The sequence below is a fragment of the Manis pentadactyla genome, chromosome 4, assembly GCF_030020395.1.
Source record: "Manis pentadactyla isolate mManPen7 chromosome 4, mManPen7.hap1, whole genome shotgun sequence".
NCBI classification, from domain to species: Eukaryota; Metazoa; Chordata; class Mammalia; order Pholidota; family Manidae; genus Manis; species Manis pentadactyla.
In genome coordinates, this window is record NC_080022.1 from 156,421,153 (window position 1) to 156,449,113 (window position 27,961).

The window sequence follows — 27,961 nt, forward strand, 5'->3', positions numbered from 1 at the left end:
AATAAGTTAAAGCACAAAATCTGGAAAGGCTTTTGGCCGTTTTGCCTGAAATATTAAAACAACTCTTGAAAATAAGTTGCTACTTACGTGTAATAATTGGATCAATGTCTCTTGTCTGAGTGGCAACATCAGAGGCACAGACTTGCCCTATTTGGATCAGCAAAGACATAATATCCTCATACAGTGGAGGAAATGCTCGGCAAAAAGAGACCAAACTTGGCAGAGTTGGCATGAAAAAAGCATATCGTTTAGCCTGTGTTAAAACTGTTAGAAAGAAATGAAACAGAACCTTTAACTTACAGATATAAATTCAACATACATGGTCTTACACAGTGTGCTAATAAGCACCATGCCCTAGACGGTGGATACTAAGTTCACTAAGACTCGGCTGAACCCCATACTTCACAATCTCATAGTCACCCAGTATTCAAACATATAAATTCTTATTCCCAAGCACTGTGATAAGTGCTTTACAAGCATTATTTCCTTAAAATTCTCACAATCTTATGAATGAGGAAAGTACTCTTACTCTTATGTTACCAACTAACATATGAGAAAACTCTTAAATAAACCTTAGATTAAGAAACCGTTCAAGGCCATACAGCTGGTTAGTGGTGGAACTGGGACTGAACTCAGGTAGGTTAAGCTCAACGACTACAAATAATTATAACATGAAGTGAATACAGTGGAAAGAAAAATGAATCGAGTATTATGGCCACACTGAGAAAGAATATGAGATTAAGCCATAACTTTGAAAGACTGAACTGTGGTACAAATCTCTCATATCATTTTAATTGACAAATCAGTAATCAGTAGGTGGTTAAAATATTAGGGTATGTTTTAGAACTTAAGGAAAAACCACTGATAAATTTATTTCTTATTCAAATGATTATATTTTTCTGCAACTCTAACCATTTATAGTAAATTGAAACTTGTTTTCTATGATATAATTGCATTCAGAAAGTAGATTTGATTTCCATTTATAAAATGGGAAAAACTTATTTTATTTACTATAAATCTATATATAGTCATTCACAAAAAAGATACAATTTGCCTAACTATTCATCCTCTCCACTCTATACATCACATTTGTAATAGGAAAATTTCCAAAAGAATAATAATTCAAAAGATGGTATAAACTATTAGTGACACAGAAAACACTATTTTGCTAAATTCAGAAAGGAGATGTACTATTTTATGTTGTAAGTTTTTGTGATTGCTATAGGTTGGCTACATACCTGTTAGCAAAGTTCCCATGACATTGACAGCTAAGCGAGCCACACTGAGTGACTTCGGTAATGAATACTGGATACACAAATGAGAAAGCAACTGGATAGCAAATATCTGCAATACAAAATCCAAATATTACATGTCCCTGAAAAACATCTTAGAGTATTAAAAATTGTAAAATGTTTTATATAAGTAGGAAGACTGGAGGGAAATACAAATTTTCCTAAAGCTCCAAAATGCTCATTACCTGTTTTTCAAGTTCTGGCTGTGCAATAAGCTCAGGTATGAAATCCAGACAAATATGCATAGATGGAATGCCTGCAACCGTTAGAGGTAAAAGTTCACATGGATAACCCTACCTCAAGAAGAAAGAGGGGAAAAGTAAAAAATAAAATACAAGTTAAATACAGATAAAACACATAAAGGGAAAGTTCTACTTCCCATTTAGGTAAAAGTGTGTGGGAATGCTAGAGTGCCCTACATGTACCCTGGCATTTCACCTTTCTGATGCACTAGGATAGACATAAATTATCAGAACACTTCATTAGGCTGAAATGAATTCTAAAAAATCTGGATTTTTCCCCATATTGCAAAGGACTATGATCATTTGTGTGATCTCCAGTTTCTAAATGATTCCTATTAATTTAATATTCAAGGCTCCCCCAAAAATAAAATTCAATCATAAAGCATGGCTCTTTGAAAACAGACCTGAAAGTGAACAAGCTTAGCAATGTTGGGATCTGCAATGTACATTTGGTGCAACAGACAACAGATAAGGCACTGAACTTCTCGAAGATTACAGAGCAAACTGTCTTCCCCTTCCTCCATTCCCTTATTTGGAGCACTAGTTGTGATAACACTTTGAACGTTCCTTAGCATGCTGTCTGTATTGACACCCTTGGATTTCTCCTCTTCAGTAGGTAAGCAAATCTCCAAGAGAATCTGGACAGCTGCACTATCCTACAAGCAAATAAAAAAGAGTGAATTTAAGAAGTTTCTCAGAAGTTTGAAAAACAAATCTGATTTTGTTTTTCCATGAACTGAAATGGTAAAATAAAATGGTTAAAAACAAAACAAACAAAAAAAGGGGTACTTTAAAGAGCAACGAATGAACAATCTATAGAGCAGTGGTTCTCATGTTTTTTAGGGTCATGAATCCTTTCAAGAATCTGAAGAAAATTATATACTTTCTCCCTATAAAAATTAACATACGTAAACACACGTATTGCATAATTCCAGCATGGTCACATATCTCTAAGGCAGATCCATGGACTCTACAGTTTAAGGACATCTACAAGACTATCCTGATTCAGTGACATCCAAAGTATGCCCTAGGCAAAATATGAGTTCTACCAGAATCTCCTTTCCTTCCTCTTAAATTCCTACTTCTCCCAGGATCCTACCCTCCATTGCCCTCTGTTCATACCTGGCCACCAACTAATTTAGCCATCACACATCTCCTTCTTTATTCAAAATTGACTACTTCAGGCTTCACTAAAATTCTACAGTATTATAAAACTTTTCTAAATATAAAATTGAACTGCTTATGCCATCATAGTATTTATTACTGCACCATCTTATTACAGGCATACCTCATTTTATTGTGCTTCACTTTATTGCATGTCACAAATATGGTGTTTTTTAAGTGGAAGGTTTGTGGCAATGATGCATTGAGCAAGTCTATTTGTGCTATTTTCCCAACAGCAGTTGCTCACTTCGTGTCTGTGTCACATTTTAGTAATGACTGCAAAAATGTTTCAAACTTTTTAATTGTTATTTTATTTGTTATTGTGATCTGTGATCACTGATTATGATTTGCTGAAAGCCCAGACGATAGCATTTTTAGCAATTAGGTATATTTTAATTAAGGCATGTGCATTGTTTTCTAGATGTAATGCAATTGCACACTTAACAGACTAGTGTACAGTATAAACAAAAACTTTTATAGGCACTGAGAAATCAAAAACATCATGTGACTCACTCTATTGTGATATCTGCTTTATAGCAGTGGTCTGGAAGTAAACCTTACAATGTCAACAAGGTATGCCTATCTATATATACACATATGTGTGTGTGCATGTGTGTGTGTGTACTGCTTGTTGTGTTAGTCTCCACCATTTGATTTTAAGGAACAAAAGTCTTTTTGTTAAAATATACATCTTATTTAAATGGCTATTAAATTACTATCATGAAGATTATTCCTGGTTTTAGTAATATAGTCCATCTCATATTCAGAAGCAAAGGTAAAACCATTGTAATACATTCTGTAATAAAAGGAATGCAAAATATGTCACCATTGTACATAGAGGGCATAATACGCCATCCATTTAACTGGCTATATTAAGAAAGGAAGCCCTTGCCCTTTTTGACTAAATTTTACTTTACTACCTGAGCAGCGAGTAATGCATTTTTCAATTCTTCTCTGGTAACTTCTGGGCCATCATTTTGTCCAATTAAACCTATTGTATTATTCTGGGAAGGCCTATCTTGCTCTGCTGTTTCCTTCAGATGAGCACTAAGATAGGCTTTGGATGCAAGAAGATATCCATTCAACATGTGTAGAGTAATATCCATCAGTGGAGGGCACCTAACACAGAAAGAAGAAAAGAAAAATACATGAAAAAGAACTTAAATTTATAAATTTGCCAGAACATGATCTATCAATCCTGAACAGTACTGAAGAACCTGAAAAGAGTAGTAACACTTTTCCCACTGAAACAGTCATTCTGAAAATACAAGTTTACTATATATGTCTTATCCTCCATATTTCAAAATTACATATAATATTGTCTATTTCATCTTAGCTAAAATCAAATATAATGTGTGCCCTAAACAGAAGACACCCCTTTCTGCAAATAATCACAATACAAATAAATCTCTTAGATATGAACCTGTAAAGCAGCTGTCCTCAAAGAGAAATATTCTGTTATTGATAAGATGAAGGAGACTAGAACAGAATATTTATTCTTTCTACTCCTATTTCTTCTCTGGAGCAAGACATCAAGACAGCTCTGTATTCCAAGAATGCTTCATCACTTGAACTGGTAAGTTATTTACTGAGTCTCAATTTCCTTATCTATAAGATGTATATAGTTACTCATTCCTCAAAGATTGTCATAGGTCAAATTTAAATGAGATAAGAATATAAGAAACGAATATAAAAAAGAAAGCAAAAAGATAAATTAGTAACCACTAAAAATTTAAAAGCCAATCCCTTAGAAAAATCTAACAAGGCCTCTTCTCAGCCTACCAGAGAGAACTAGCACAATAAATAGGCAATACAGCTTTGTTTATAACTGTGAAACTCTGGGAACAGCTTAAATGTCCACCAATATGGCAATGATTTTTCTAAAATGTTCCAATTTTCTGTAATAAACATGTACATCTTTATAGTGGCAAAAAAATACGTTGGTGGTTAAATAAACTATGGCAATGCTTCCTAAAACTGAAGATAAAAATCACCTGGAGTCATATTTAAAAAAAGAAAAATCCCAAGCTCCATTCTAGACATTCTGAATCAGAGTTTCAGGAAGACAGGCCTTACAATCTAGATATGGAATACCATGCAGCAAACATATGAGCAAACATTTCCATGCATACTAACATGGAAAACATGTTGAGAACAGTAAGTTTAAAAAAAGAGAACAAAATAATGTTTACAATGTAATACTACTTTTGTTATTTAAAACCACCAAAGCAAAAAAGTAAATATTTCTACTTATAAATTTTTAATGCATAGAAAGTAAAGCTACATACACACCACAGGACAACAAAGTTTCCTCTAAAGATGGAACTGAGATTGGTTGGAAGAGTCCAAAGAGGAATTTTGCTATAGCAATGGCAGCATGGTAGGAATGAGAGAGAGTAAGACTTTTCCCTGTATACCTTTTTCTTGTTAATCTTTTACTTATTCACTTATTAAGGTATATTGTGAAAACTTTCATACATACATAAATGGAGAATATTATAATGAACCTCCAAGAGCTTATCACCCAGCTTCAACAATTACCTACACATGGCCAGTCTTATTTCATCATCCCCATCCACTTCCCCACCACCCCCATTGGGTTAGTTCAAAGCAAATCCTAAACATCATTACTTTATATATATGTGTATCTTTTTTATATTGTTTGATATTTTTAAAAACCCTGTGAATGATCACTTGATTAAAAAAATGAATTTAACAAATGAACAAAATTAATGGGCAAAACAATGGAATAATAATCAGAAAACTGCAATAACACATACAAAGCTGAAATCCTTCTTATGTAAAGAACTCTCAATCAAAAAAGATAAGCATTCCAATACAAAATTAAGCTAAAATATAAAGAATACCAGTAGCTAATAAGTATATTAAAATATTTAATCTAATTAAGTTAAAATGAGAATCCATTTTCACCTATCAAAAAGGAAAGTATACAACATTGAACACTAACTACTATGGGAATGTATACTGGTACAGCCTTTCTGGATGACAGAATAAAATATGAATCAAAAATCTTAAAAATGAGGATGCTACTTTTTATAGCATTTATTTAGCATACCAGTCATCTGCATATGATCATATTATTTAATTTTTCATGTATTTGTCTTATTCCCTGTGCAAGTGATAATCACCTTAAAGGCAGGCCCTTTAACTTATGTATCTTTGATATTACTTAGCACAGCAACTAGAAATTCAAATACTGATGATGTAAATTATTAATTCTGCCTTTTGAAGTCACTTCAAAGCAAGTAAGTTCAGCAACTGGCAAGGAATTATAGACAAATGTGAAATCAATGAAACTAACATCACAACTGAGGATGCCAAAAAGATCACAGTTTTAATGCATGTAATGACTCATAACAGACCGATTTTTAAAAATCCTTTTTTAACAATGCTAGTAGAAATAATATTACTCTTTATTGCTTGTGTCTGAGAGAATGGCCATTATGGAGGGGTGTCAAAACTAAGAAGGACATTTCTTTAAGGCTGGGTTTTATTAGTCATGTATTAAATATTAAACTGAATACACAGTTCATGAATACAGACAACTAGAAAAACCTCACAGGTCACACTGATAGTTATCTGCAAGAATATTAAGATATAAATTTCAATTGAATTTCTTTGGACTCTCCGAAGTATAACTCTGTAATAAAAATGAAACTCAAATTGCACGCACCTGTGTACCCTCTGATCGCATCTTAGGACAATAAGAGGATCTATCATCAGGTCATTCTGAGTATACTTTTGTTGTCGTACAAACTTTATTGAAGGTTGAAGTGCATTTACTGTCATTACCCACAGCCTGATGAGAAAATAATCACATGTTCAAAAAACAGCTATATGTTAATTATATATGCATATGAGATATATATATATAATTACAATGAAACTTTGAGCCATCCAGTCCTTTCTATCTTAGATATATTCAGGAAAAAATGGAAAAACTAGAAACTATAGGTATCTAACCTATTATTCTGTCTCTAAAAATGAAGATGAAACAGTAAACACAGAGCAGTTTAAAAAACCTTCACAGTTGAAATGAAATAACCATGGCATATAAAATAAAATTTGAATTAAAACCTCAGTTATACCATACTTGCTGTATGAGTCTATGTAAGTCATTGAGCCTCTCTGAACTCTTTTTCTGTAAAAATAGGAATACTTGTAAATGAAATAATGCTTACCAAAGCACTTTGAAACTGTATGTGGCCCCATAAATTAGGTCTTTATTCTATATTTAGCAGTGAGATGCCACTCTAAGATCAGACATCAATATACTATAAAAGTGATTACTAACCTGGCACTGCACATCAGAATTACTGAGGGATGTGCCAATATGGAGGGTACTTGATCTCTTACAGTGAAGTCCTGGAGTCCACCAACCTCACCTCACACACAGAGCTTGCCCATTCGTAAATATGTGTGGACAGCCAAGAGTCATCGGACATTTAAAGAAAACTTCCACTTCAAAAAAGATTAAAATATACAAACAGAAAAAAAAAGAACTCCAAAGAAACAGAGAATGTAGGGATGAGAAGAAAAAAAATTTTTAACCTATAATTAATATCCTTACAGGACAGAATATTTCATATATGAAACACAGAGGCATTTAAAGATATTCAGATAAGAAAGAGCTCTTAGAGATTACTAATGTAACAGAAATTTTTTAAATTCTAAGGAAAGATCAGAAGATAAAACTGAGGAAATATCCAGAAAGTATAGGCCAAAGATAAATATAAAAATAGAGGAGAAAATCAGAATAAGTCCAAGAGGGTAAAATCCAAATTACAAAAAAAAAATTATAGAAAATGAGGAAAGTAATTATTAAAGAAAACAAAACAAAACAAAATCTTAGAAATGAAGGCATTAGTCCCAGACTAAAAAAAGGCGAAGCGCCAGCACTATGAATATAAAAAGACCAACATCAAAATATATCATGATGAAATTCCAGAAAGCAGTGAAAGATAAAAACCTACTACCTTTAAGAGAGAAAAAACAATGGTCACATACAAAGGATTGGGAATTGGTATACCATCCGATTACTCAACGGCAGTAAGGGAACCTCAATTTGTTTAGTAGAATGAAGCCTTCGAATTTCTAAAAGGAAAAATGAGCTGGAATTCTACACCTAGGCTAAATATCAATCACATGTGAAGGGAAAATACAAATCTTTTCACACATGCAAGTCTAAAAACAAAGTAAGTTTACCAAACACCCGTTTTCTCGGGAAGCAACTTGAGTGTGAGTTCCACTCACTAAATGAGGAACTAAACCAAGAAAGAGAAAAACATGAACTGTAACAAAGAAGAGAAACAAAAGCAGTTCCAAGATGGCCACTGTCCATGTCCCAGATGGAAACATAAGGATGGAAAGCTCTGAAAGGAATGTTGCCAAGGAAAAAAATGTGACTGATAACATTCCTGAAGTGTTATAGCTAACTGTAAATTTCCCCCTCAATAATGGAGTTTGGGGATGAATTCATTATCGATACAAAAAAAAAAAATTTGAGCAAATGGAAAAGAGGTGAGTATTAACTCAGGGATTGTGGGTGGGGTGTGGAGGAAGGCAGCTGTATAAGAAAGAAATTGTAATCAGAGGATATTGCATAGGTCTACTATAAATAACACTTATGTAGTCATAATAATATGCACACTGAATATTACTTTAACCAAAATCTTTGCTATAACTGTGTTGGGAGAAATGGAAGGGAAATTATGTGTTGGGAGAAGAGGGACTCACAGGGGAGGAAGCAGGTAAGAGTGTCAAATCTTCATCTTGTATAGTAGGAAGTCAAAAGATAATTTCTAAATTGGAAAGTCAGGAAATCATAGTGATTAGAAGCGTATTATTGAAATATATGGGGGGACAGAAATGCCATAATGAAAAAAAGAGCTGAAAATAGTTGTCTCTGGGGAGCAATAGTCTAAAATGGAAATGCATGGGCAGACCTTTTACATATGTCATTTAACTACTTAAGTTATCTGTTTTTATTTATTTGATAAAAATAAAAATAAAAATTTTAAGTATAAATATTTCCAGACCTATTGTATCAAAATCTCAGGTAAATCTAGCTCACATTGTTTTTCAGAGCTGACAAGCAATTTTTGATACCATCTATGGACCAGGAGAAACCTATCTGACTAAAGGCAAAATAACAATTTGGCTGCACACTAAGATCGCCCAGAGAATCCTTAAAACAAGAAAAAAAACTACTGCCTGACTCCTACCCACAGGCATTCTGACTTAATTGCCAGGGTTACAACTTGGAGATCAAGAGTATTAAAAGCTCTGCAGGTGATTTTAATGTGTGAAATTTGGAACCAATGCAATGCACAACACAATGGTGACCTAAAGGACAATTAGCCACAATGACTATACATAAGAACTCACTTTTACAGAACTTGGTCAAGTTGGAAATATTCCAAGGTTTCTCTCTGTTCCTTAAGATAAAATTTATGGTTTTCCTTAAAGTTATAACAACTCTTCAATTAACAGATTTATATTATCAGAAATGATAGATATTATCAAATACACAATTTTTTACATTAAGTTGAGGTTTTTGTATATAATCACTGCTTACATTTATCTGTTACATGTAACAAAACACTGAAATTACCTTCTAGGCATCACAGTATTAAGAACCATCCACAGTTTATTTACTGTTTGAAGAATTCGCCGTGGAACCCCTGAATTCAACAACTGGTTCATATTGGATGTTAATACTTCTGCATATGGTATAAGTTCACTGGCAGAGAGTAGAGTCAAGTGTTCTAGAATCTGCATCACTTGTGTGTGACTTACTGGGACAGCTGAAAATGCTAAATAAGAAAAACTTAGCAGTTATAATCTAAATTCTATACAGCTTACCAAATAGGAAACATTGCTCTATCAGACTATATGCCAAGCAAATCAGGAAAACAATGCTGCCTTAAAAAAGTAAAATTTTCAATCCTAGCCATAGTTTTGGCTATACCTAAAATAAGGGCCCCATGAAAAATTCACATTAAGTGTAGTTACTTCATAAAGAACAAAAATACCTCATCTTAAAAATCACATTAATGACCTAAAGATAAATGTTATTTCCTTGGTGATTCAGACTGATTTTTAAAATTGACTGAAACATGAAAATATACCCCAGGTATTGTTTTTGGCAGTAGCATTCAATTGGAAAATTCAAACTTCTTGATACCTTTCCCTTTTATATCTTTATAGGTTGTAAGCACCCAGCAGATTGCTGTTAGTAAAAGTATCTACAACTGCCTCTTCAATAGAATGGTCACTAACTACATCTGACCATTGAGCATTTGAATGTAGCTAGTACAAATGAAATGAGCTTCTAAGGATAAAATACCCAGCAGTCTGCAAACACTTAGTATGGAAAAACATTAAAATATCTTATCAGTAGTTTTTTTAAAATGTTGATTACATGATAAAACGATAACAGATATATTGGGTTAAATAAAGTAATTATTACAAGTAACTTTGTGTTTTTACTTTTTTAATGTGGATATAGAGTGTCTGAAATTATATGTGTAGCTCCCATATTTCTATTTGACTGCGCTGGTCTAGAACATTATCCATTAACAGCAAGTACACTGCTCTATTCCATGGCACTTATTTCTGACCAATTTAGAGCCTTCCTAAAACCACATGACCTGTCCAGTGACATAACATTGGACCTATGAGGAAACAGATACAAGCATGTCAGAAAGAAATGGTTAAAACTCCTTAACTCAGAGAGAATTGCTTAAATTGACCAAAACATTGTTATATCTCCAGAAAAATTCTGCATGATTTTAAGATTCCAGTGAACCTAAAATATCTTTGTACTACTAAAGGGCCAAAAGGAGTATCAATCTACTGTACCTTCTTGGAGTTGTTTAGGGGAGTGGTTTTTGGCATTATTAGTCAGGAGCATTCTCCTTAACAGGGCATCAGTCCCTGTGATTTCTTCTTCACAGATCCAATCATCCACAATGCATAAATGTGGGTAGTTAGTTGCAAGGAGACGTAGTAAAGCAGAATGCAATCCTTGAAAATTAACAAGAAGTCAACTGGATTCCTTATTGCTAAACAACAAAATCTTCTCTCTCCTCTCTTCCCTCTCCCTTTAATTTTCAGCAAGCCAAAGGAACCTGCGCTTCTTGTGCATGCATACTACAGTCTGAGAATATCTGTTCTGTAGTTCAGCCAGGCAATATGCTTATATAATAGATCCCCAAGTGATCTGGTAACTCCAGCTTTCTCCCACCATATCCCAACATAAAAGTATCCCATCAGGACAAGTTGTATGACATAAAAGTAGTTCAAGAGTTGAGAGGGGAGGAAGAAAAAAGAGGGGAAAAGAATGTCCATTTGGAGGAGATTATACATTGTTCTGAAAAAGCCCTCACTCAGAAATTCTGGGAAGCTTCTACAGGAGTACATGTCCTCTCATCCAACCCAGTTGAGAATCATTGCTATAAATGGGTAAAATTAAAGTTGCCCACTTTGAGTGCCTAAAAGATCTCAGACACTTTTATGTACATTGCCATTTTGCCCTAACATTCCTACAAGGTAAGCAGTATTGTCTCCATTCTACTGTAAGGAAATAGGCTGCATGACATTCACTAACATTCCCAAGTCACACAGCTAAGTATGTCAGCCAACCAAAGCCGTACTAATGACAACCACAAGAGTGCATTTGTCTTCCTTCAAGTGGGGTTAAGGAAGCTCAAAAGGAATAGGAAACTTTCCCTGTACTAAATCAAATTCTTGTTTCTAACCCTCTGCTTATAACATATTTGACTATTCATGACTATTGTTATGTATTCTAAACTGATAAAATAAATTATGATACCATAAAAGTTATCTAGTTATAAGAAGTACCACCATGCTAAGTGGTTGTACATAAATACCTAATAAATACTGTTTGCTACTATATTGTTATCATCATCATCTCCAGAGTTGTAAGAGTACTAGTAACAGTATTAGCCCTAGTGAAAGTACTTTATAGCCAACCACCCCCTTATTATACAACTAGATTAAATCATATTTAACCCCAGCAAAGTTAAGGATCTGCTTCTTTTCCTAGAAAGATTCTGCTTGAAAACATACTGTAACAATCATAAGTGGTATTACTTTAAAGTTTAAATACCTAAATAAAAAAGTACACATATAGTTAAGACTATCCCAAAACAGTCACAAAAATGACTACTTACATAGTACAAATTAATCTACATCAAATTAATCATAATCTCTTCAATAAAACATGTTAGCTGCCAAGTGTTGCCAAATATAACAGTATTTCTTGGGAAATAGATTATCAGTGATATAAGTAAATAAATGCAGACATCTAACAAAAAATGACCAAAGAAGACCTCATGTTCCTCCTTGAAACCAGGCGTAACAAAGAAAAAGTTCCAATTAAAAAAAAAACAAAAAAACCCTACAAACATTATAAAAAAAGAGGTATTAAATTAAGAAAAAATATTTAATTAAAAAAACATTACTATATTTCTATCTGGCTATTTTCAAGTAAAACAGTACAGTTACTCTATGCTACAGATTATGGAGCAATTAAAAACAATAAGGTAGATCTATATGTACTGACCTAAAAATATCTCCAAGACTCCAAGAGAAAAAAGATAGTCTCAGAAGAGACAGAGTATAACCACTAGAGTTTATGAAAAAGAATTATTTACTCATGCATGTATCAGTTAGCTTCAACCATATGAAATTCATTTTTGTAGGTCAAAAATAGTTGATTACCTGCAATTTCATATGATTCAACCTGTAGAAAAAAATGTCTAAATTACACACCAAAATAAAACTGGGGTTTTGGCATGGGTGAAGGGGGGTAGTTTGCAAGGAATTAAGATGGTAAAAAGGAATTTGACTCTTGAATAGTTTGAGTTTTTAACATTGAGCACCTACAACTTTATTTATTACAGTGAGGTATTAACAATAAACATTAGCAGTAAAGAGCAGGTAAAACAAATACCTCCCAACTCCTGCTGCAGCCCTTGAGCCTGTCGAATAAGGAATTTGATAGGAATCTGATCCATTAAAGAAGACGAGTATGATTTGGGCTTTCTTTGCATAGCAGCTGTCAGTCAAAGATAAAAAGTGTAAGATAAATTAGATGTCAGAAACAACAGAAACCTTAACCTTCAACCTAAATGGGAACAAAAACATCGACTTACTTTTGATTCACTTAATCTGTGAATATAGCTCATAAAAGGTGAATAACTACCCAAAGAGTGGATACACAGAAGAGCAAGAACATACCTAAGGGCAAGATCTGGAAAGTGCCTGGAAATTGAAACTAGTGGGGAGAAAAACCATAAGGAGTGAGAGAAGCCATCTGCAGAAATGCCCTATACTTAAAAAAACAAAAACAAAAACAAAACACCCTGGTCAGGGTCTCCCAAATCTAACTAAGAAGACCAAATAGCAGTCATGACCACATGACTTAGAGCTTCATGATTCCAATAGCTTTAATTTAATCACTTTATATATTATAGTGGTGACTGCCTCTTTTGAAAGGAAGTTGGGTGGTATAAATGTGACTTCCTTCTCTCATAACTTCTTCTACCTAAGGCCAGCTTAGTCCATGTTTTTTTTTTAAACAAGACCATCTTAATTTCGACTTTTTTATCTGCTGTTCTGATTTAGTGCCTGCTCATCATTTGTTTAAATATTATGGCCCAAGACCCCTGTTTCTAATTTCTATTCTCTTTAATCCATCCTTCACATTGCTGTGATAATCCTATTTAAACACAGCTTTGGCCAAATGTCTCCGGTTCCATGCTTCATAGATTCCCAGATCCCGCAGAGTAAAACCTTCAGTGAAATCCTAGATACCACAGAGTAATGGTCTTTACCAATCAATACTACCTTTTTCTGTGTCATCTCTTCTGTATTCTATGTGCCTGACACCTTCATCTCAATTCACAGTACTTTGCTTATATACACCACAGGACTGTATGAGAACGTCAACCAGGGTGTTCATAGTTTGAAAGGCATATCCAATATACTTACTCTTTTTCAAACATAAACCACAAAATGTAAAGTTCAACAAATTCTTTTGGTTGAAGACAATAAGTATATAAGTGCAAGGGTGAGAATATAGGTTGAGAATCTTTGCCAATTACCTCTTGATTAGATGTAATCCTCCTTGTAAATTAATAAATTAGCATCCTAGTTTTCCAAACCAATCTTTTATGAATTAAGTAAGAATGTGTTTCAGAAGACAAAACAACATGGTTCCAGTGACAGTCAAATCCTGATTCCAAAACCCACTTAGAAAAGTAGTCCTATCCAGAGTGATTAGGCAAGAAAAAGAAATAAAAGGCATCCAAATTGGAAAGGAAGTAAAACTGTCATTGTTTGCAGATGACATATTATATATAGAAAACGCTAAAGACTCCATTAAAAAACTGTTAGAACTAATAGACAAATTCCATTAAGTTGCAGGACACAAAATTAATATCTTTCCATTTATTTGTCCTCAATTTTTTTCATTGTTGCCTGGTAGTTTTCAATATATGGGTCTTTCACATCCTTGGTTAAGTGTATTTCTAGATTTTTTCAAAAATAATAAAAACCCAGAAATAAATACAATGATACAATGCAATCCCTACCAAAATTCAAAAGGTATTTTTCACAGAAATAGAATAATCCAATAATTAGTGTAGAACCACAAAAGAACCCAAATAGCCAAAAAAATCTTGAGAAAGAACAAAGTTGGAGCCATCTCACTCTCTGATTTCAAACCACACAATAAAGCTATAGTAATCAAAACAGTATGATATTGGCATAAAAACAGACACCTAGGTTAATGGAAGAGGAGAGCCCAGAAATAAACCCATGATGCATATACAGTCAAAGGAGCCAAGAACATAAAATAGGAGACATACAGTCTCTTCAAAAAATGTTTAGAAAACTGTATAGCCACATGCAAAAGAATAAAAGTGAACCATTACCTTATGCCATAGACAAAAACTAACTTAAAATGGATTAAAGACTTAAACATAAGATCTGATCATCAAACTCCTAAAAGAAAACATTGATGGTAAGCTACTTGACATAGATCTTGGCAATGATTTTTTTAATCTGACACTAAAAGCAACAAAAGCAAAAATAGACAAGTGGGACTACATCAAACTAGAAACCTTCTACACAGCAAAGGACACCATCAACAAAGTGAAAAGGTAACCCACTGAATGGGAGAATATAGTTCAAATCATAAATCTTATATGGGACTAATATCTAACTATATAAAGCACTCATACAACTCAAAAGCCAAAAAAAACTGTTTAAACACCAAACAATCTGATTTAAAAATGGGCAAAAAATCTGAAGAGACATTTTTCCAAGGAAGACATACAAATGGCCAACAGGTACATGAAAAGATGTTGAACAATCATTAATCATCTGGGAAATACAAATAAAAGCACAATGAGGTATCACCTCACACCTGTTAGAATGGCTATTAACAAAAAGACAAGAAATTACAAGTGTTAGCAAGGATGTGGAGAAAAGTGAACTCTTGTACACTGTTGATAGGGATGCAAATTGGTGCAACCACTATGGAAAATAGTATGGAGGTTCTTCAAAAAATTAAAGACAGAGCTACCATATGATCTAGCAATTCTACTTCTGGGTATTTATCCAAAGAAAACAAAAACACTAACTTGAAAAGATATATGCATACCCATGTTCATTGCAGTATAGTTTAAAATAGCCAAAATACGGAAACAACCAAAGTGTCCATTAACGGATGAATGGATAAATAAAATGCAGTATACACATACAATGGAATATTATTCAGTCATAAAAAAAGATGAAATCTTGCCATTTGTGACAACATGGATGGACCTCAAGGGCATTATGCTAAGTGAAATTAGTCAAAAACAAATACTGTATGACCTCTTTTATGTGGAATCGTAACAAAAAAGCTCATAAATACAGAGAACAGGTTGGTGGCTACTACAGATGGTGGGTGTGGTTTGGAGAAATGGGTTAAGTTGGGGAAAAAAACGTAAAAAGTAAAAAAGAAATTCTATACTAAAAACCTATTTGAAACCACAGGTCTGTGGCCCATCTTGATAGATATAAAGTAACATTACTATTTTTATGAAATAACATTAAAGAGGAAAAATGGAATATAAAGTGGTATTTTTAAGACAAAGTAATAGATTGATTATACCTAGCTGAATGCTTTTATGTACAGTAGTAAAGACAGACTATTTTGAATATCAAAAATGGCTTACCATAAAAAATAATAGGTTCCAGTGATACTCAAATCCTGGTCCTAACACTTAACTGCTTAGTGACTTTACTTAACTTCCCTGTGCCTCAGTGTTCTCACCTGTAAAAGAGAGATAGCTATACCTATATCACAGAATTGTTGTGAGGTCTTACATGAGTTAACAAGTGTTTCAGTGCTTCAACTAGTGTCTGGGGCATGCACTCAGCTGTTAACTACTATTATTAAGATCTAGATTTCCCCAAGATCAGCTTAGGGTAAAGTATCAATATTTAAGTTTCTGGATCTGTGAAATTATAGATAAAATCCTGGTTACATTCTAATAATTCCATCAAAGAACTAGCAGGCCAGTGGGGGGAATCTAGTAACCACAATGTTGCTCATGTAATTGTATATTAATGATACCAAAAAAAAAAAAAAGAAAAGAACTAGCAGGCCATAATGCCCTTCCTAAAGCAATTACTTCTCTTTAACACCTCTGTGAAATACAGCATCAAAGATATTCTTAATCCTTCAGTAAAAGACTAAAAACTGTAGTTACAAAAGGCCTATGAGAAGATCACCAGGCTTTATATATACAACATGAACAAACACATTTCTGAATTTCTTCCAATGCAAGGCTTTCAAAGATTCAAATCTAACATTTAGCCTCATCCTCAACAAAACTGTAGAAATGTTTTGAATATTATTTACATTGACTCTAGTTTTTGCAACATTTTAATCTGTTAAAAAATCCTATGGAAAACTAACTCACTTATGAAATTAAACTTGATACCAAAGCCTGAAAGAAAGGGAGAAAGAAGGAAAAGAAAGGAAGAAAGGTTGAGTTCACTTGTTTAAACACAGACAGAAAAAATCATACTAAAAAAAACAAGTAAATAAAATTTAGTATTATACTAACAGAATGACCATCAAGAGCAACCAGGGCCCATTCCAGTAATATAAATTACACATGAATTATGTACAGCCCAAACAAATTATCTCAATAAATGCCAAAAAAGTATTTACTTGATAAATTTTTTAATGGTACTCGAAAAAATTCAAAACTTGAATAAACCAAAGTAAATACCTTTCCTATAACCAGTGATAAATTGTTAATGAAAGATTATACAGAACCTATATAAAATTATTAGTGAAAGGAAAAAAAAACCACTCACCCATTCAAAAACATTTATTAAGTGTTTACTATGTACCAAATAATATTCTAGATACAAGATACAGTAGCAAAAAAACCCATAAACATCAGCCTCCCTAAAGCCTACATTATTAATTAAGAAAAATTGATTTCCTTTTCCTGTGGGAAGACTTAATATTGTAAAGATGCAACTTTTCTGCAAATTAATCTATAAGCCTAACATTATTTTGATCAAATCTCAATATAATTTTCTGCTGTAGAATTTGAAAAAGTTATTATAAAGTTCATGTGAAAGATTAAATATGTGAGAATAGACCTAAATATTGAATAAGAATAGTAATGATAACAATCCTGAGAAGGAAGAATAAAGTGGGGGGAATTATGCTCCCAGACTTCAAATTCTACTACAAAGCCATGGTAATCAAGACAACGTGGTACTGGCACAAGAACAATCCACAGACCAACGGAACAGACTAGAGAGCCTAGATATAAACCCAAGCATATATGGTTAATTAATATACAATAAAGGAGCCATGGACATACAATGGAGAAATGACAGCCTCTTCAACAACTGGTGTTGGCAAACTGGACAGCTAGATGCAAGAGAATGAAACTGGATTATTGTCTAACCCCATACACAAAAGTAAACTCAAAATGGATCAAAGACCTGAACGTAAGTCATGAAACCATAAAACTCTTAGAAGAAAACATAGCCAAAAATCTCTTGGACATAAACATGATCAACTTTTTCCTGAATGCATCTCCTCGGGCAAGGGAAACAAAATAAAAAATGAACAAATGGAACTACATCAAACTAAAAAGCTTCTGTACAACAAAGAACACCATCAGCAGAATAAAAAAGCATCCTACGGTATGGGAGAATACATTTGTAAATGACATATCCAACAAGGCATTAACATCCAAAATATATAAAGAACTCACATGCCTCAACACCCAAAAAGCAAATAACCCTATTGAAAAATGGGTGGAGGATATGAACAGACACTTCTCCAAAGAAGGAATTCAGATGGCCAACAGGCACATGAAAAGATGCTCCACATTGCTAATCATCAGAGTAATGTAAATTAAAACCACAATGAGATATTACCTCACACCAATTAGGATGGCCAACATAGAAAAGACTAGGAACAATAAATGCTGATGAGGATGCACAGAAACGGGAACCCTCCTACACTGCTGGTGGGAATATAAACTAGGTTCAACCATTGTGGAAAGCAAATGGAGGTTCCTCAAAAAACTCAAAATAGAAACACCATTTGACCCAGGAATTCCACTCCTTGGAACTTACCCAAAGAAAACAAGTTTGCAGATTCAAAGAGACATATGCACCCCTATGTTTATTGCAGCACTATTTACAATAGCCAAGATATGGAAGCAACCTAAGTGTCCATCAGTTGATGAATGGATAAAGAAGATGTGGTACATATACACAATGGAATACTGTTCAGCCATAAGAAAGAAACAAATCCTACCATTTGCAACAACATGGGTGGAGCTAGAGGGTATCATGCTCAGTGAAATAAGTCAGGCAGAGAAAGACAAATACCAAACGATTTCCCTCATTTGTGGAGTATAACAACGAAGCAAAACTGAAGGAACAAAACAGCAGCAAACTCACAGACTCCAAGAAGGGACTAGCGGTTACCAAAGGGGAGGGGTGGGGGAAGGGGACTGTGGGGTATCATGATTGGTGCACATGGTGTGTGTGGGGTCACAGGGAAGACAGTATAGCTCAAAGAAGACAGAGACTCTGTGGCATCTTTGCACTGATGGACGGTGACTGCAATGAGATGTGGGGGGTACTCAGTAATAAGGGTGAATGTAGTAACCACATTGTTTTCCTTGTGAAACCTTCGTAAGAGTGTATATCAATGATACCTTAATAAAAAAAAAAGAACAGCAATGGTGAAAGATAGTCAAAATCTCCACATAAAAAAGAAAATCCAAAACAGATGTAGATTTGTAATAATACTTCAATATACACAAAAGCAACCTTTCAAATAGGAAGATGATAGGCAATTCACTATGTGATGTTGATAAATAACTAATTATAGAAAGGTAGAATTGGATGTGTACCTCATACTTTACACCAAAATTAAAGGCATACTTAAATTTTTTAAATGAAATTAACAACATCTTAAAAGAAAATATATGTGATTAGGTATATGTTCATTAGTACCTTGTTTTCAAAGATTTTGCTCCCCATAAATTCTATAATTAAGAACACCATAAAGCAAATGATAACACTTAATATTATTAAAAAACTGGCATTCACATCTTATACAAATGTGGGAGTCTATAATGTTATAACCTATCTGGAAGGCAGTAATGGAAATTCATTTTTTAAATCTTAAAATTTTTCCAAAATCATGACTTAGAAGTTCTATGTCTAGGAATCTCTAGTAAGGACAGAAATAACCATGCCCATATTCAGAGTTAGCTCTAAGGATATTCATTCCACTCCTCCACTGTTCATAACGGCAAAATCTGAAAGAAATTTAAATGTCCAACAATAGGAATTTGTTAAGTAATGGTACATATTTATAAAGAAATACTATACAGCTATTAATGATGTTTTAGAAAAAAAACTGCTGTACTAGGAAAAGGTTTGAAATGTATTATTAAGTAGAAAAGGTAGATTAAAAATATATGATTCCAACTTGATGACAGCTATCATGCATAAAGACTAATGGTTTTCTAGCAAAGTTCAAATGGTGATTAGCGACAGAATTACAGGTAGTTTATACTTTGGTCTCCGTATTTTTCTAATTTCCTAAATTTTGTCTAGTAAACATAATTTTAATATGTGTTTTTATTTTAAAAACCAGTCCTTTTGCATTAAGCAAACAATTATTACATTTACATAACTATATGTAAATAAACCATCACTCTACAATATGGTCATGTAATTATAAAAACTCTTTTTGTCAAAACTTGATTTTACAGCCCTATAACTTCAACATACCAAGAAATACCATCTGCCAAAGTCTGAAAAGTTTCTCCATTTTGAGAGAGGCAGTTGGAGTTAACTTTCTTCTGAGAAGGAAATAATTAACAATCAAGTACAAAGAAAAATTTCAGGTTCAGGAATTCAGAGCCAGTGAACATTATAGTTTCCCAAGTATCATGGGATATGTCTTGTTCTATACGTGACCAAGAAGAAAATTTCAGATAACAGGAAGAAAGAAGAAAAAATAAAATAAAAAAGACAGGCTTTGTTTTTAAGTAAAGTTAAGCTTAAGGGAGAGAATTAAGCAAGTTAATACTTTTAGCTACTTAAGAATGGACTGTGTTAGGATCACGGGAAGATGGCAGCATGAGTAGTTCAGAGGAAATCTCCTCCCCAAAACATATATATTTATGAAAATACAATAAAAACAACTATTCCTAAAAGAGACACCAGTGGATGCAGTACAACAGCCAGGATATATCTATATCTGCGAGAACTCAGCATCTCATGAAGGGGGTTAAGATACAAGCCGCAGCCAGGTGGGACCCGAACACTCCCCCACCCCAAAACCCGGAGGGAAGAAAGGAGTCGGAACGGGGAGGGAGTGAAAAGCCCAGGACTGCTAAACAACCAGCTCTAGAAATCCGCACCTGGAACGCAGACACAAGGTGCACGGGGTGCTGGATATTAGAGAAACGGAAAAGCAAAACCTGTGGGCAGGTCCCCACAACTGGCGCACCTGAGAAAAAAGAAAAGCGAGTGCTTTCTGCTAGTCTCAAAGAGACAGGGACCCCATAGCTGGACGAAGTTGTCCTCGCAGCTGGGAATACCGGGGAAACATAGGCACCCTAAACGGAGGCAGTGCAGCTCTGAAGCCCCTCAAAGGACTAGGCAGCCTGCCAGTCATTCCTCCAAGTGGCGCAGACCAGGACACATGGGCCCAGTAGCAGGAGAGTGGGAGCGCACACTGGGGGCGGAAGCACTGGAAGGAGCCAAGAGCAGATCTGTGCTAGCCGCAGCGGCACAACCGAACAGCCCGGGCATGGCTTGCGCGCACCAGCGGCAGTGAAGCTAGAGCCCGGTAGAAGCCTGCTCGGAAAAGCCCCGCGCACACCGGCAATGGAGCCAGAGGGAGAAGGCGCGCTCCCAGGAGTCGACCGGAATCCCAGCCCAACACACAGCCACCCGGGCCAGACCCAAAGGCCACTGCTACCACACAGCTGCCCGGCAGGGTCGCTGCTAGCACAGAGGAGCGCACCTGGCGTGCCTGCCACTCCCCACAGGGCTCGGCGCTGCTCTGATGGGACACCCTGCCCACAGCAGCTTAGGAGATTAACCTGGTGGCTGCTCCAGGAGTGCAGGTAGCTGTCACAGGCAAAGGAGAAGGGCAAGGCATCCAGCAAGCAGGAAATGACTTTCTTCTCCCAGCTGACACACCCGCAACCTGCCTACAGCCACTGCTATCACCATGAAAAGGCAAAAAAATCTGGTCAAGTCCAAGATAGATACACCTGAAAAAGGATCTGCAGAGGCAGACCTAACCAGTCTCCCTGAAAAAGAACTCAAAATAAAAATCATAAACATGCTGACAGAGCTGCAGAGAAATATGCAAGAGCTAAGGGATGAAGTCCGGAAGGAGATTACAGACGTCCGGAGGGAGATCACAGATGTCCAGAGGGAGATTACAGAAGTGAAACAAACTCTGGAACGATTTATAAGCACAATGGATAAGATGCACGAGGCCATTGATGGAATAGAAACCAGAGAACAGGAACACATAGCAGCTGATGCAGAAAGAGATAAAAGGATCTCCAGGAATGAAACAATATTAAGAGAACTCTGTGACCAATCCAAAAGGAACAATATCTGCATTATAGGGGTACCAGAGGAAGAAGAAAGAGAAAAAGAGATAGAAATTGTCTTTGAAGAAATAATTGCTGAGAGCTTCCCCAAACTGAGGGAGGAAATAGTTGCTCAGACTACGGAGGCACACAGAACTCCCGAGAGACGGGATCCAAAGAGGTCAACACCAAGACACATAATAATTAAAATGGCAAAGATAAAGGACAGGGACAGAGTATTAAAGGCTGCCAGAGAGAGTAAAAAGGTCACCTACAAAGGAAAACCCATCAGGCTATCATCAGACTTCTCAATAGAAACCTTACAGGCCAGAAGAGAATGGCATGATATATTTAATGCAATGAAACAGAAGGGCCTTGAACCAAGGATACTGTATCCAGCACGATTATCATTTAAATATGAAGGAGGGATTAAACAATTCCCAGACAAGCAAAAGTTGAGGGAATTTGCCTCCCACAAACCACCTCTACAGGGTATCTTACAGGGACTGCTCTAGATGGGAGCACTCCTAAAAAGAGCACAGAACAAAACACCCAACATATGAAGAATGGAGGAGGAGGAAAAAGAAGGGAAAGAAATAATCATCAGACTGTGTTTATAACAGCTTAATAAGTGAGTGAGGTCAGACAGTAAGGTAGTAAACAAGCTAACCTTGAACCTTTGGTAACCACAAATCTAAAGCCTGCAATGGCAATAAGTACATATCTTTCAATAATCACCCTAAATGTAAATGGGCTGAATGCACCAATCAAAAGACACAGAGTAATAGAATGGATAAAAAAGCAACACCCATCTATATGCTGCTTACAAGAGACTCACCTCAAACCCAAAGACATGTACAGATTAAAAGTCAAGGGTTGGAGAAAGATATTTCATGCAAACAACAGACAGAAAAAAGCAGATGTTGCAATACTAGTATCAGACAAAATAGACTTCAAAATAAAGAAAGTAACAAGAGATAAAGAAGGACATTACATAATGATAAAGGGCTCAGTCCAACAAGAGGATATAATCATTATAAACATATATGAGCACCAATATATGTGAAATAAATACTAACAGAATTAAAGGAGGAAATAGACTGCAATGCATTCATTTTGGGAGACTTTAACACACCACTCACCCCAAAGGACAGATCCACCAGACAGAAAATAAGTAAGGACACAGAGGCACTGAACAACATGCTAGAACAGATGGACCTAATAGACATCTATAGAACTCTACAACCAAAAGCAACAGGATACACATTCTTCTCAAGTGCACATGGAACATTTCCAGAATAGACCACATACTAGGCCACAAAATGTACCTCAGTAAATTCCAAAAGACTGAAATCCTACCAGCCAAATTTTCAGACCACAAAGGCATAAAACTAGAAATAAACTGTACAAAGAAAGCAAAAAGGCTCACAAACACATGGAGGCTTAACAACATGCTCCTAAATAATCAATGGATCAATGACCAAATTAAAATGCAGATCCAGCAATATATGGAATCAAATGACAACAATAACACAAAGCCCCAACTTCTGTGGGATGCAGCAAAAGCAGTCTTAAGAGGAAAGTATATAGCAATTCAGGCATATTTAAAGAAGGAAGAACAATCCCAAATGAATAGTCTAATGTCACAATTATCGTAATTGGAAAAAGAACAAATGAGGCCTAAGGTCACCAGACGGAGGGACATAATAAAGATCAGAGAAGAAATAAATAAAATTGAGAAGAATAAAACAATAGAAAAAAATCAATGAAACCAAGAGCTGGTTCTTCGAGAAAATAAACAAAATAGATAAGCCTCTAGCCAGACTTATTAAGAGAAAAAGAGAGTCAACACACATCAACAGAATTAGAAACGAGAAAGGAAAAATCATGACGGACCCCACAGAAATACAAAGAATTATTAGAGAATACTATGAAAACCTGTATGCTAACAAGCTGGAAAACCTAGGAGAAATGGACAACTTCTTAGAAAAATACAATCTTCCAAGACTGACCCAGAAAGAAACAGAAAATCTAAACAGACCAATTACCAGCAACGAAATTGAAGCGGTAATCAAAAAACTACCCAAGTACAAAACCCCCGGGCCAGATGGATTTACCTCGGAATTTTATCAGACATACAGAGAAGACATAACACCCATTCTCCTTAAAGTTTTCCAAAAAACAGAAGAGGAGGGAATACTCCCAAACTCATTCTATGAAGCCAACATCACCCTAATAAAAAAACCAGGCAAAGACCCCACCAAAAAATAAAACTACAGACCAATATCCCTGATGAACGTAGATGCAAAAATACTCAACAAAATATTAGCAAACCGAATTCAAAAATACATCAAAAGGATCATACACCATGACCAAGTGGGATTCATCCCAGGGATGCAAGGATGGTACAACATTCGAAAGTCCATCAACATCATCCACCACATCAACAAAAAGAAAGATAAAAACCACATGATCATCTCCATAGATGCTGAAAAAGCATTCGACAAAATTCAACATCCATTCATGATAAAAACTCTCAACAAAATGGGCATAGAGGGCAAGTACCTCAACGTAATAAAGGCCATATATGATAAACCCACAGCCAACATCATACTGAACAGCGAGAGGCTGAAAGCTTTTCTTCTGAGATCGGTAACAAGACAGGGATGTGCACTCTCCCCACTGTTATTCAACATGGTACTGGAGGTCCTAGCCATGGCAATAAGACAAAACAAAGAAATACAAGGAATCCAGATTGGTAAAGAAGAAGTCAAACTGTCACTATTTGCAGATGGCATGATATTGTACATAAAAAACCCTAAAGACTCCACTGCAAAACTACTAGAACTAATATCGGAATTCAGCAAAGTCGCAGGATACAAAACTAACACACAGAAATCTGTAGCTTTCCTATACACTAACAATGAACTAATAGAAAGAGAAATCAGGAAAACAATTCCATTCACAATAGCATCAAAAAGAATAAAATACCTAGGAATAAACCTAACCAAGGAAGTGAAAGACCTATACCCTGAAAACTACAAGACACTCTTAGGAGAAATTAAAGAGGTCCCTAACAAGTGGAAACTCATCCCATGCTCCTGGCTAGGAAGAATTAATATCGTCAATATGGCCATCCTGCCCAAAGCAATATACAGATTCGATGCAATCCCTATCAAATTACCAACAGCATTCTTCAATGAACTGGAACAAATAGTTCAAAAATTCATATGGAACCGTCAAAGACCCCGAATAGCCAACGCAATCCTGAGAAGGAAGAATAAAGTGGGGGGGGGGGGAATCTCGCTCCCCAATTTCAAGCTCTACTACAAAGCTACAGTAATCAAGACAATTTGGTACTGGCACAAGAACAGAGCCACAGACCAGTGGAACAGAATAGAGATTCCAGACATTAACCCAAACATATAAGGCCAATTAATATTTGATAAAGGAGCCATGGACATACAATGGCGAAATGACAGTCTCTTCAACAGATGGTGCTGGCAAAACTGGACAGCTACATGTAAGAGAATGAAACTGGATCACTGTCTAACTTCATACACAAAAGTAAACTCAAAATGGATCAAAGACCTGAATATAAGTCATGAAACCATAAAACTCTTAGAAGAAAATATAGGCAAAAATCTCATGGACATAAAATTAGTGACTTCTTCATGAACATATCTCCCTGGGCAAGGGAAACAAAGGCAAAAATGAACAAGTGGGACTATATCAAGCTAAAAAGCTTCTGTACAGCAAAGGACACCATCAATAGTACAAAAAAGGTATCCTACAGTATGGGAGAACATATTCATAAATGACAGATCCGATAAAGGATTGACATCCAAAATATATAAAGAACTCACACACCTCAACAAACAAAAAGCAAATAATCCAATTAAAAAATGGGCAGAGGAGCTGAATAGACAGTTCTCTAAAGAAGAAATCCAGATGGCCAACAGGCACATGAAAAGATGCTCCACATCATTAATCATCAGAGAAATGCAAATTAAAACCACAATGAGATATTACCTCACACCAGTAAGGATCGCCATCATCGAAAAGACAAACAACAAGAAATGTTGGCGAGATTGTGGAGAAAGGGGAACCCTCCTACACTGCTGGTGGGAATGTAAACTAGTTCAACCATTGTGGAAAGCAGTATGGAGGTTCCTCAGAATGCTCAAAATAGAAATACCATTTGACCCAGGAATTCCACTTCTAGGAATTTACCCCAAGAATGCAGCACTCCAGTTTGAAAAAGACAGATGCACCCCTATGTTTATCGCTGCCCTGTTTACAATAACCAAGATATGGAAGCAACCTAAATGTCCATCAGTAGATGAATGGATAAAGAAGATGTGGTACATATACACAATGGAATATTATGCAGCCATAAGAAAAAAACAGATCCTACCATTTGCAACAACATGGATGGAGCTAGAGGGTATTATGCTCAGTGAAATAAGCCAGGCGGAGAAGGACAAGTACCAAATTATTTCACTCCTATGTGGAGTATAAGAACAAAGGAAAACTGAAGGAACAAAACAGCAGCAGAATCACAGAACCCAAGAATGGACTAACAGTTACCAAAGGGAAAGAGACTGGGGACTATGGGTGGGAAGGGAGGGATAAGGGTGGGGAAAAAGAAAGGGCATTACGATTAGCATGTATAGTGCGTGGGGGACACGGGGAGGGCTGTGCAACACAGAGAAGACTAGTAGTGATTTTACTGCATCTTACTATGCAGATGGACAGTGACTGTGAAGGGGTATATGGGGGGGACTTGGTGAAGGGGGGAACCTAGTAAACATAATGTTCTTTCTGTAATTGCAGATTAATGATACCAAAATAAAAGAAAAAAATAAAATAAAATAAAATAAATAAATAAATAAAAAGAATGGACTGTGTTGAGTATCCCACTGGGTGCTTTAGGAAACAGATAAATAGTTCCTCATATGTTTGATATTAGTCACTGAATATTATTACTATTATTAACTATTCGATATTAGTTAACTTCAAAAGTATCTAAAAATAAACTGTTTCACCTAGTAAAGTCTTCAGATCTAGTAAGTAGGAAACATCTTTTTAAGTATAAAAACTGGATATATAATGTAATGCTCAGATTTCAATTGGGTATTAATACAGAGGGATTTATTACATTACTCTCTTTCACATACTATCTTGGATCAATAGAATATTTAATTAAAATTAATATATATACATGTATCACAAATATTTTAAAAACCAAAAATATGTGTATGTGAAAAAAAATCACAAAGTCTATATATATACTATTAGATTACTCCCCACAGCATATTCTCTCTCTTTCACCTTAAAAAAAAAAGTCCTCTCCTAATCTCATTTTCCTCTCTAATTACCACATTCATTTCTCTCTTCCTCTTTACAACTTGTCAAAAGAACTCTCTATTCATTGTCTCTAGTGTATCTCCTCTGATTTTCTTTTGAATTCACTACTATCAGGCTTTCCTCCTACACTTTACTGGTGAAATTGTAAAGGTGAAAGGCCTCCAGCAAACTTTGTACAGTGATGAGCTGAGCCTTAGTCCTAACCTTATTTGATCTTTCAACACCATTTGACATAAGTGTTCACTCTCTCCTCTTTGAAACATTTTTCCCTCGGCATCCCTTATCTTCCTGATTTTCCTCCCACACTCCTGCCCTTGGTGACCTTATTTAATGTCATTGTTTTAAATATTTATATGCTGAAGAATCTCAATGGGTCAGTCTACATTCTACTGTGAATTCCAGGCCAGCATATACAACTATCTCCTTAACATCCCTGCATGAAAGTCTATCATCAGACATCTTAAACTTAGTATGTCCAGAACTAAACTCCTGAATCCCCACAAACCTGCTCCTCCCCCAGGCTCTTTTCTATCAGTTGACAGCTAGTGTACCATTCAGGCTCAGGTCAAAAGCCTCACCATCAACCATGGCTCCTATCACAAACCTCATGAATCTATCAGCAAAATTTCTCGACTCTTCAACCTCTTCAAAATATGTACATTGCTACCATCCAAAT

At 35.4% G+C, this 27,961-nt stretch overlaps 1 protein-coding gene across 4 annotated transcripts in view; it reads right to left on the bottom strand.

Annotated features, from left to right (window-relative positions):
• Positions 1-27,961, bottom strand: part of INTS2 (integrator complex subunit 2) — a 57,890-nt gene that overhangs the window by 2,085 nt on the left and 27,844 nt on the right. For 2 of the 4 annotated variants that reach the window (XM_036911126.2, XM_036911127.2), the window contains exons 16-24: positions 12,699-12,803; positions 10,583-10,747; positions 9,333-9,534; positions 6,393-6,518; positions 3,619-3,817; positions 1,939-2,190; positions 1,478-1,585; positions 1,239-1,344; positions 88-264 (exon numbers count right to left, since the gene is read on the bottom strand). In XM_036911126.2, coding sequence (XP_036767021.1) covers positions 88-264; positions 1,239-1,344; positions 1,478-1,585; positions 1,939-2,190; positions 3,619-3,817; positions 6,393-6,518; positions 9,333-9,534; positions 10,583-10,747; positions 12,699-12,803 — 1,440 coding nt within the window. The remainder of the gene's footprint in view (positions 1-87; positions 265-1,238; positions 1,345-1,477; positions 1,586-1,938; positions 2,191-3,618; positions 3,818-6,392; positions 6,519-9,332; positions 9,535-10,582; positions 10,748-12,698; positions 12,804-27,961) is intronic. The other 2 variants (XM_057501280.1, XM_057501279.1) reach the window with 2 other exon arrangements.